Genomic DNA, 10906 nt, shown 5'->3' on the forward strand with positions numbered 1-10906 from the left:
TCATGCCAAGTTGTTTGATCATTACAGTAACCACAAATTAGGTTCCAACGGAGGAACAGACTCTGATGAGGTTCACTAACTCTCCTGGCCTGGTATCAAGTGTGCAGTGGAGTTAGCTTTTTAAATATGATATTAATTTTAAACTTTCAGATAAGGATAGCATATACTAGGTAGTTCACAATCACAAGTGTTGTTGACTCTTCAGGAAGTGAGCATGGCCCATGAAATCAGATTCCAGGTAGGAACAACACTGCCAGGCCTAAGAGCTGCGGGCATCCCCTCACTCATGGCCCCTCCCACTAAGGTCACTCCCCGACTTTAGCACTTCCAGTATCAGGAATTAGATGACTTGTTTCAGTTGTTTTTGAACCTTATACAAGTGGCATCAGAGCGTATGTATTTATGTCTGAATGTTTTCTCTAGCATCATGTTTAGGCTCTGCACGAATCCAGCTGCCTGCCATTGTAGTTTGCTCATTCTCGTCACTGTGTGATATTCCACTGTGAACATAGCACAGTTAGCTTATCTCGTCTGCTGCTGGTGGACATCTAGTCTGCTTGATCGTTTACAGCTTTTAGCTGCTATGAACATTCTTGTGCATAGTTGTCTTTCAGTGCATAAATGTACACATTTCTCTTGAATATACACCTTGGACTGTAAAGGTTGTGTCATAGAATTTTCATAAGAAAATTTGATTCATTTATGTTATTTTTTTTTAAGATTTATTTATTTATACAAGCACTGGGTATAGTCAGAAGCGCAGGAGGGTGAGAGAATCCACCAGAGCCAGAGCGGAGAGCAGAACAGGTAGACTGACGAAACACTCTGCTGAGGGGAGCAGCAATTGCGGCAGGAGAGGTCTGCGTGCCAGGTGGGACCCTCCCTGGCGGCCGGGAATCGAACCGGTGCTGCAGATGCTGCCCGCAGCTTCGCAGCCCAGTGCTCAACCGCTGTGCCACCGGGGAGGCCCTCCTTTATGTTCTTTTTAACTGCATTTTCCAGAGTGGTTATTCCCGTGTAGATCCTGACTGGCAGCGTGGGGGATTTCTGACTGTCCACATCCATGCCAGAAACTTCTGACTCCAAAACCCAATGATTTGTTTCCTCTTCTCTAAATTTTATTTAAAGGTCAGAACTTGGTACCTATTTTCTTTTATAAATTCCATGAGTCTTCCTAAGATTTTTCTTCTTTGTTCGTTATGTGAGTTTCCTTTTTTATACTGGAAAACATATCTGTGCTGAATGGAATTTAGTAGGGTTAACAGTGTATCAGAGGCCTCGTGTAAGTATTTGTCTTCATCAAGCCCAGCCTCTTCTATTTTTTCTGCATGGGTGAAAAGAATGGCAGTGTGATTCATCCAAGCCTGTCCCAGAAGTTCCTGAAAGAGAGAAGTTGTGAGATGGCTATTTAACTTAGACTATATTCCTCATAAATGAGCAAAGGAGTTTTTATGGTCCAACATAGACAGTCAACAGATGTGCATATCATTATGTTTCTAAAAGCTGATGTAGGCAAAGGGCAGTGAAGACTGGTCAAATAATATAATCAAATCAAGGGCTTTTTAAAAAAAGCTCTAATTCTCTATTACTCTGCTGCTGTAATTTATTTACTCATTGCCCCCAAACTGTGTATAATCAATGCAGTGTATGCCATGGTCACATTTACACCATTTGTCAGTCTGAGTCTGTTAGAAGCACTGAGACCCGTTAAGTTAGGGAACTTTGGGCCAACAGAATTGCCATATCTTGTCTTGTAGGAATGTGGTTATAGTCATTGCTAAAAACATCTTCTGAGGACTTGTAATTATATAATCTGGTTACAATCCATTGATTAATCAGATGACATGTAATGGAAAAGTTAAGGTCAAAATGCATTTGGTGATTTGGAACAACTACAAAATATTACTGTGATTTGCCTAGAATCAAACCCAATTTATCGGATGACTTCCTCTCATGCTGTGGAAAAACATTGAAGGCTGGTGTGCCTTTGTTTAGTAATATTTGGAAGTTGGTTATGTAATAAATTCTTGTTTGATTAGTGAAAGTAAGCTGATAAAAAGCAGAAGTAACAGCATGTGGCAAATTGTTCACGCAATGTGAAAGGCATCTAGAAATCACCATTTAACTTTTTTGAATACTTCCAAAGTTACATGAAGTAATGACATTGTGACAGTAAAATAACATTCCTCCTTTCCAAACACTCCCATTACCAAAATATCTCCAAAGCTGCTACTAGTTTATTATAGCAAGAAAAATAGAAAATGCTTAGGAATAAGCAGAGCAAGAAATACCCAGGACCTTGAGTAATCAGAAGAAAGAAGTAGGAACAGCTAACATTTTGTCCCAGATAAATAGTTTTTTATTTATATAGTTATAATATTAATGACTAGAAATAATGAAGAAATTGAAAAAGGAATAAAGAAGGGGAGAAAGTGAGAGGTAGGAAAGGCAGAGAGAATCGGGGTATGCAAATCTAATATGAAAATACAGTACTGGGGGAGAAAATGAGAGGGAGGAAAGGCAGAAAGAATCGGGATATGCAAATCTACTATGAAAATACAGAAAATATTTGAAATTGGAAACACCTTGAGACCATGGTTACCAGTTTTAACTGCTAATCCAGTCTCACTTTTGTGAGACCCCTCTACATGTTCATCTCTATAACTTGACCCTGAGCTCTTTGAAGACAAGGTCTTTACTAGTCCAAGCTCAGAGCACGTTGTAAATGCAGTAAGTGTCTGTTGATTCAGTTGGAACCCAGCCTCTTACTATCATCTCAAATAAAAGACTTAGGGTTTTATTTATTTTTGTATTTCGTCCTGATATTCAATTAATCTCTGGGACACAAAGTTGTACTTTTCTGTAGAGCTTCTCTTTTGTTGTGTAAATCATTATCATGGATTTGCAATTTCTTTTTTGTAGTCAGAGGAAGTCTTTTAAGGACTAGATCTAAATTTTTCCTCATATATGTGCCAAATTTGCCCATACCATGAAATACTTGTCAATTTCTAGTTCTCCTCAAAATGCCCTGCTTCAAGAAAATCTGAATTGCTGTTTCAAGATAAATACCTTAGGAATAAGTATTCTAGCAAAGTTTCTAGACTTTACAAAATAATTTTTCAAAGAGCACTTTGTCCTATTATGCGCCTTTAAAAACACACGTTAGCAAAACCTTAATTAACCTCAATTTAAAAAAATAGCTCTTGCATATGTCTAAGTACATGTAATGTCAAAATCAGATTTTTGCTAATAGGGATGTAGCACATTAGCAGAGCATACCATATAGTCAGCATACTCTCACATCTCCTGTGGGACAGGAGTCAGAGCTTCAAAATAAGCAGACAGTGGTGTTTGACTGAAATGTGTTCCCTCCTTCCTCCTTGCAAATTCCTACGTTGCAGTACTAACTTCCGACACCTCAGAATGTGACTTGATTTGGAAGTAGGGTTGTTGCAGGTCTGATTAGTTAAAATGGGGTCATTAAGATGGGCTCTGATCCAGTATGATTGGCTGTGTCTTCTGCTCTCCTAAAAAGGGGCTACTTGCATGAAGAATGAATACAGAGAGAAGGCCATGTGAATATCCATCCACAAACCAGCAGCAAATAAATCCTTAGCAGGCCCTTGGCTCACTGCCCCTCAAGGAAACAACCCTGCTAACTTCTTTTTAAAACTTTTCAACCTCCAGAACCCACACAATAATTTTTTCCTGAACCACCCAGTTGTGGTAGTTTGTTATGGCAGTCCTAGCAAATTAATACAAATGGTTGAAAAGTAATGAAGTGCTACATACATATAGGTTCCAGGAGTAGAAAGATTCCTGGACCATTTCTATAAGTATCTCTAGGAATGGTGCCTGAGAATTTGAATTTTTAAAAGCACTCTACAAATATTTATTGAGGGTCTATTTTGTTCTAGGGAAGAACTGAGAATGAGGGACAAAGGAAAAAAAGACTTTCGATTTGTTGCAATTGCAAGTATTGTGATAGAAAAGACACCTGTGCTTTAGATACGGGCTTTTAGCCTCTGTACTTCCAGTGCAGTTGGGCTGGGGTGGGATGTGAGGTGGGACTTAGGGGTAAAGGGGGAAAATTAGGAAAAGTTCCTGGTATGTGATGATGCCTTGAATATTGTCATTAACAAGACAATTGTTGGGTGGAAAAGACATTGCAAGTTAGGAGAGCGTTGGCGCATTACTGGGTATTGTAGAGTATTAGGGTTCTCTTCATACAAGTGCAAGTATTAATCCTTCATCACTCTTGTCTTTCGAGTCTTCTGTTTTGACCCAGACCTGATACTTAGCCAGCACATTACTGATGTGTTTATTTTGATTTTCGTAGCACTGAAATGTTTAATTTTAATGCCAGTTCATAAATAGTTACTGCTCTTACCACTGAATGCTACTCCCAAATCTAGCCCCTAGATATTGTCATTAAATATTTGTCATTACATATTTTTAAAACATCACCGTAATAGAAGTTCATGCTAAATAAGCTGTTTGGCTCAGTTAACTCTTTTCCTGAGTTTCTGTCAAACCTGAGCTCATAGAATTCTTCTCTTGCTATTTAGTACTTACTGCATTAAATGGTATAACATTCACAGTATGTCTTCAGTGACTGATTTCCTCCATTGGATTGTAGTGTAACATTAACACGCTCCCTCTGTGTCTCCCCCAGACATTTCCTATACTTTAAGCCATAATGTCATTCAGGGAAAATTAGCTAGAGTACCTAAGGATAATAGATTTGTAAGCTCAACACCACTTAGGAGCCCATGTGTTCAGCCACTGGGAAGTTTTTATATGTTGATAATTATTTGTGAAAGGATGCGCATGTCCTAGACTGTGAGAGAAATTGCACTTTTGAATTACTGCCAAAAATACAAGAGAATGGTTGGTTTAGCTTATAATCTTTAGATTGATTTTTGGCTGGAAAACGGTTGAATATTTGAAAGTAGTGTCACTTGGTGTTAGTGGCCAAATGTGTTCTCTGTGGACCCAAGAAAGAGTAATCATAGTTGATTGATACCTCACAGAAAAAATGCAAGAGCAAGATAAGTTAATGTAAGTTATCTGGTGTTAATAATTTAAATATACTACTAAGCTAGATGGAGATTTTACAGTCAGTCATGAACTCTTTGGTTGCAGAGTGTTAATGGGTATGAGTCCATCTAGTCCTTTTGGGACAACTAGTTGGGATATAAACTTTGTTTTCCAGGAATTATGTTCATTTTCCCAGGACCTCACCAGCCCTGCCCCATTTGTTTGTGGTTGATGAAATCATAGCATCTGGACTTTTTAGGGGGAAACTTTAAAAAAAGCCAACTATTACATCAACTGAGGAAAAAAATGACCATGGAACAGAAGGACAATAAGGACCGTTCTTTATATTTCATGCTATTCCCTTACTCTCATCCCACTTAAAGCAGCACATTTTCCTTCCCAGAGAGCCAAAGCTAAATGATAATGCCGCTTTAGATTAGATTCAGAGTATTCAGCCTCCGAGATCATCCTTCCAAATTGCCTGATCTTACAGAGAAGGATATCCAGCCTTGTGATGTTAAACGTCTTGGCCAAAGCCTCAGAGCTGCTTGTTGGCAGGCTGGGGCTGGGCTGGAGGTCCCTGGCTGCCAGGCATGTCCTTCCTGCTAAACTGGGCTACTCAGTTTAACCTCACCATGCCAGTGACCTTTCTTACCAGTGTTATAAGTTAATAAGGAAGTTGTTATCGTTCTACATCAGAGCCGTGTAAGTTTGATTTCACTCTTACTTTCTTCTGAAGACTGTTGGGATAACCCTAGGAAGAAGTCTGCAAGTAAGATGTCCTAATTGGAGAGTGATGATAACAGATGATAACGACATGGCTAAGGTTTATTGTGCACTTCCTGTGTGCCAGGGTCTGAGTGAATGTACTGTTACGTTAATAAGATATATTAATCTCAAAAGTAACCCAGTGAAGTAGCCACTATTGTCTTGCCCAGTTCACCAATGAAGAGATTGAAGTTCAGGGAAATCATGTGCAAGGCCATACAGCAAGGAAGTAGCCACAGAGGAGCTTCTCCAGATCCCTGCTCTCAGCCCCCATTACATGCTATTCTAGTAGTTCATGGAGCATATACCCGTCACAGCCTGGGCGGTGATGATTACGATCAAAGCAAGAATGATAATTGTGTTCATTTACTTTTTTCGCTTACCACAAGTCAGGCCCCAATACTGAGCACCTTACACTTGTTAGCGCTAATCTTCAGAGCTCTTTAAAATGATCCCATTTTACACGCGAGGCACTGAAGCCAGGAAAGTCTTAGTGACATTTACACTCATATACCTAGAATTTATTTTTCGATTAAATTCAATCTCACTACTAAGTCCAGGATCTTTGTTTAGTATTTTCAGACCCTGCATTTGTATACACTCCCACTTAAAACGTCAACAATTGAGGAGTTGATTATAAGCCTGAGTGTGCCCAGGAGTAATACCTGGTGCCATAGTGATGCAGCAGCACGCAGGCTCCAGGCTACTTGCATGCAGTTCCTAGTGCAGCTGGGCTCATGCTAGCCCTTTCCTTAGGTGACAGTCATATCTATTATGACCCATTACTTATGGACCTTTTAGGCTTTCAAGTGACATTCAGATAACATTCTAATGAATCATTCCCTTTATTTCCCAATTTTAGGGCTATGACTCACTGACATCGCCTTCATTTTGCTGTAAATCAGTGATGGTCTAATATAAATAAAGAAAAAGGGAACATTTGGGGAAATGTTCAGTGGTCACAGCTGGCTGGCTCTAACCCCTGTGTAAAATATTAGAGCACAAATTGAGAGAGATTTAAAGGGACAACAGGGAGGTACAGGAGAGGAGTTAGCCTTGCAGGCTCCTTCTGTGGCCATCATCAGCGCCCTGGGAAGGAGGACGGGAAAGGGAGAAGGCAGTGTTCCTTTCCCATTTTGTATGAGCCAGGGGAAAAGAGAATCCCAGGGCGTGCCTGAAACCAGAGGACCTCAACAGCTCCTTGCTCCTTGCTAGCAGCTGCCGGGCCTGCCGAGTATCCAGACATTCTGCAGCTGCTCCCAGTCTGTGAGCGCATCCAGATGTCTGCCACCAGCCTCCCAGGCACCTTCAGAAAGAAGGTTGCACATGGCCAGCCTATACACAGGCACTTTCCACCGTGGGATCCCAGGACAGGGCCGCAGTGCCTCCCAGGGGTCCCCCTGCTCCTCTAGGGGTCCCCCCGCCCCTTTGAGGATTGTTCGGGCTTGGCTACAGAGTTATCCTGGGAGAGAGAAGTTATTCATTCTGAAATATAAGTACTCTGGACCCGAGCTTTGCCCCAGCCATCTCCTCTGTGCCTTCAACCCCTGAATTGGACACTGACTTAAGGAAGACATCCACGGGAGGAGAGGGCTGTGTGCCAGATACCATTTAACATGATTAGAGACATGTATGAATTGAATTCACTTGTATAAGAAAAAATAAAGGAATTACCATATTGTTCTCTACCCTAAACTGGAAAAATCTATTTCCAAAAATGTAAGTCTTTTAAAGTATCCTTTTTGGCTTCGCCAAGAACCAGCAAAGACAAAAATTTGGAGCCATATGGAGAGAGTCAGGTTAGTATTTGAGAAAATATTTATGCATTTACTGAATTACATCCTCTGATAGCTTGAGCTACTAGTTTATTTAATAGCAGCTTTAAATGAATTTTAAAAGTGGTTTAAAAATTACATTGATGGAATGGATGCAGTTCCCCCCTACCCCCACCCCTTGATTTCTACCAGAAATACTGTTTGAAATGCAGGCTTTAGTAGTTTGGGGGAGGTTTGTGGGTTCTCTTAGATTCCACATTGTTTCTTAATTGCCATCATCCTCTCTTCTTTGCTTTTGTACAACATGTCCTTGATTTTTCAGGAGTTGGATGATGAGGACTATTCTTTGTACTCTTGTCACCCTAATTTTTTCCGCTAGTTTCTTGTGATTACACATATGGCCTTTTTTTTTTTTTTTTTTCATTTTTAAAAATATGCACAGTTACTGAGAAACAAAACTTGTGTCTGTCATTGGGAACATTATGCCTTTACCAGGAAAAAGAAAAACTCTTCTTTAAAACAAAGTATACTAAGTATCAAAAACCCTGAATCACAATGATCAGAGGTTGAACCAAAAGAAGAGTAATATTTATGCAGATTATTCTGTAATGGACAATATCTGTTCTCTGTTCTCCATTTCGTTAAACTGGAACTCCTAGTACAATTGAATTCTCTGTGCTCAGTGGTTTAATGAGGATCTTGAGTAACACTAGTCAAGGCCTAGTTAAATTTGGGTGGCCACAGACTAGAGAATCAGAGATTGAATAGGATGGAGAACTCCATGAGCAGTCTCCAGGAATTGTGGGTGTAGTCTGTGCTGTGTGCAGGCATTCCTCCCTGCAACCCCTAGCTGTGGCCTATACAGGCCTCCCCCGAGCGCCTCTTGTAGACTGACTGAACTTAAATGAAACATGGCCATGGACCAGTGGGCAGAAGTACTTGTTTCTCATGTTCACCCTGCATCCCCCGTGGTCTTCTCATAGCTGGAATGGAGCATTTTTAATCCTTCAGAATGAGAAAAGCATCTGAAAGTGCTAATTTCTTTCCTCTAAACGAATCATCAATTTTCCCTGAATATTTAGCGTAATGTGAGTCTCTGAAGCCTCCTTCTCCCCACCCGTCTATCACACTACACTGACATTACATACATCGTCTTATTCTTATTTCCTTGTCTCTTGTAGACTAACTGCTTGTCAAGGGCAGGCAGTTACTCACCAGTCATCAAACTCCGTGCAGGGACTCAATCCAGTGTTTAATAACTGCATTGGTGAATGGACACCCATTTATTGGAGAACTAGAAGAGATTGGCCCCTCAATGTTGAATGGAAGCCAATACTTTAGTCCAGTGATTCTGAAGCTTCATTATGTTAAGAAAGATACAGAAGCTTCTGAAAATGCAGGTATGCAGGCTCCACTCTTGAGCTTTTTTAGTAGGGTGCCCAGTTCTTAAGGGTCTGAGACATAGTTAAGCTCTGAATTGCAGCATCTCATTTTATATCTATGACCCAATTGTAAAATGTCTGGTTCTTGCAAAGGAAATTGTAAAAATGACCTAGTGAGAAAATTAAGTTATTTTTACTGACTGTCCCTATATCACTGTACTTTTTGAATTAACGCTTCATGGTTCTCTCTTACTAGGATAATGTCCTCCATCAGGGAGTAATGGTGTTAGTGTAATTGCCTCTTTATATTACCTGGATCATCTGGATGGGGGCCAGCGCTTCCTGTCCACACAGAGGCACGTCTGCCCTCTGGACTAGCAGTGCAAGGTGGAGGCCCTCCTGTCCGAAGTGATGGGCCAGGGCCTCCTTGACCTCCTGTTTCACCTGGTGCTTACTCAGCCTGCTGTGTGGGTAGCCTGGAGTGTCCAACACCTGGACCTGCAGGGCTGTCTCTTGTCCCCCACGACGCATGAAGTTGTGGAGGTGACAACTGCGGCTCAGGCTGCAATCTCTGGTCACAGAGCATGCAGCAAAGCTGCTGTGGAAGTCAGTGCTTCCCAGCAGAATGTTCCCAGCAGAACTTTTTCCACTCTGAGTCATGCCAAAGAGGGCCACGTTGATGGTCACTTTGTTGGTCTGGGTCATGGCTGTGGGTGGACAGGCACAGGCGTTAGGCTTCCATCCCCTACCCAGGTAAGGCTTCTGAGCTGGCCTGGAGCACTACACGTGTCCCTCCTCTGTGGAGACCACAGCATGGAAGGGTGAGCCTGTACAGTGGAGATAGGCAGCGACAGAGGGAGGCTGAATATTATCAATAGTTTGGAGAGGAGAGAGAGTTCAAGTGTGGATTAGGAGAAGAGGAAGAAGCAATCATGGTAGGAATATAAGGGGAAAATCCCAAATCACCTGATTAGATAATGTTAAGCAGGTGCAGGAGAAATAGGTCACCTCATCAGTGTGGTGAGTGAGTTGATGGGAGAACCTGTTCTGAGGTTCCTGACGTTAGGAACAAAGCTGGCTGCAGTGTTTGAGATGTGTTCACTCAAGGAGTAGTAGGAATTGAACAGTAGAGAGAATGGCCCTTCTGGCATGTGTAACGTCCCCATCTCCCCACCTCCTCACTCCCTGAATACACACGTGGCATCTGCCAAAAGTCACCTCCCCCCACTTCCTGAATGCTTCTCTCCTATGAGACATGAATAGTATTAAGGAAGATTTCTATTTCTGTTGACTAAAAATGTTTTTATAACCAGGCAACTTTCTGAAAAAAAAGGTGAACTATTTGTTTTCTGTTATGAAATAGCTAAATCACCATAAATCACCTCCGTGGCCGACACAGGACAGCTTGGCTCTTTAATAAAGAAGCCACCACATTGCGTAGCTCATCCAGGAGGAAGGAATCCTGGGGAGAGTCGCCCCATTTGGCGATGCCTGTGAATTGTCCTTAGTATTTTCTGCATAGTGTAAGCCCCTCATAATATTTTAAGGCCATCAACCATTTCATTAGATTGATAAGACAACACTTCTGCCAGTTGCCAGTTGTGCTTTCTCTGTTGATTCAGAAATAAAGCTAGTTAATAAGTTACTTTTATTATGATTAATACTATTTCACAGTTTCATATACCTCTGATCTTTCTTTTTTTTCTAGTGCCCTTCTCCCCTGTCTAATTCTAATATGAATACCTTGAAGGAACCTCACAGCCCTATACAAAGATACTTCTTCCTGGAGTCTCTCATGGGAACCCTAGCTCACTCCACTCATTCAGCTGTATCGGCTGCACTTCAGTCAATAAGATTTCTTATTATTTTCAAATCAGATGTATGATTAAAAAGTTTAATGATGGAATCCCAATCCGTTTGCTAAATATCACATACCTTTTC

At 41.2% G+C, this 10906-nt stretch overlaps 1 protein-coding gene across 1 annotated transcript; it reads right to left on the reverse strand.

The window, feature by feature from the left end:
- Positions 1 to 1118: 1118 nt before the first annotated feature.
- GIMD1 (GIMAP family P-loop NTPase domain containing 1) lies at positions 1119 to 9673 on the reverse strand (the record flags this gene model as incomplete). Its single annotated transcript, XM_084252075.1, has 2 exons — positions 9278 to 9673; positions 1119 to 1379 (listed from the first exon to the last, which is right to left on the reverse strand). The coding sequence occupies exons 1-2, from the start codon at positions 9668 to 9670 to the stop codon at positions 1119 to 1121; spliced, it is 654 nt and encodes a 217-aa protein (XP_084108201.1). The 5' UTR covers positions 9671 to 9673.
- Positions 9674 to 10906: the final 1233 nt, after the last annotated feature.

Source organism: Talpa europaea, assembly GCF_964194135.1.
Source record: "Talpa europaea genome assembly, chromosome: 13".
NCBI lineage: Eukaryota > Metazoa > Chordata > Mammalia > Eulipotyphla > Talpidae > Talpa > Talpa europaea.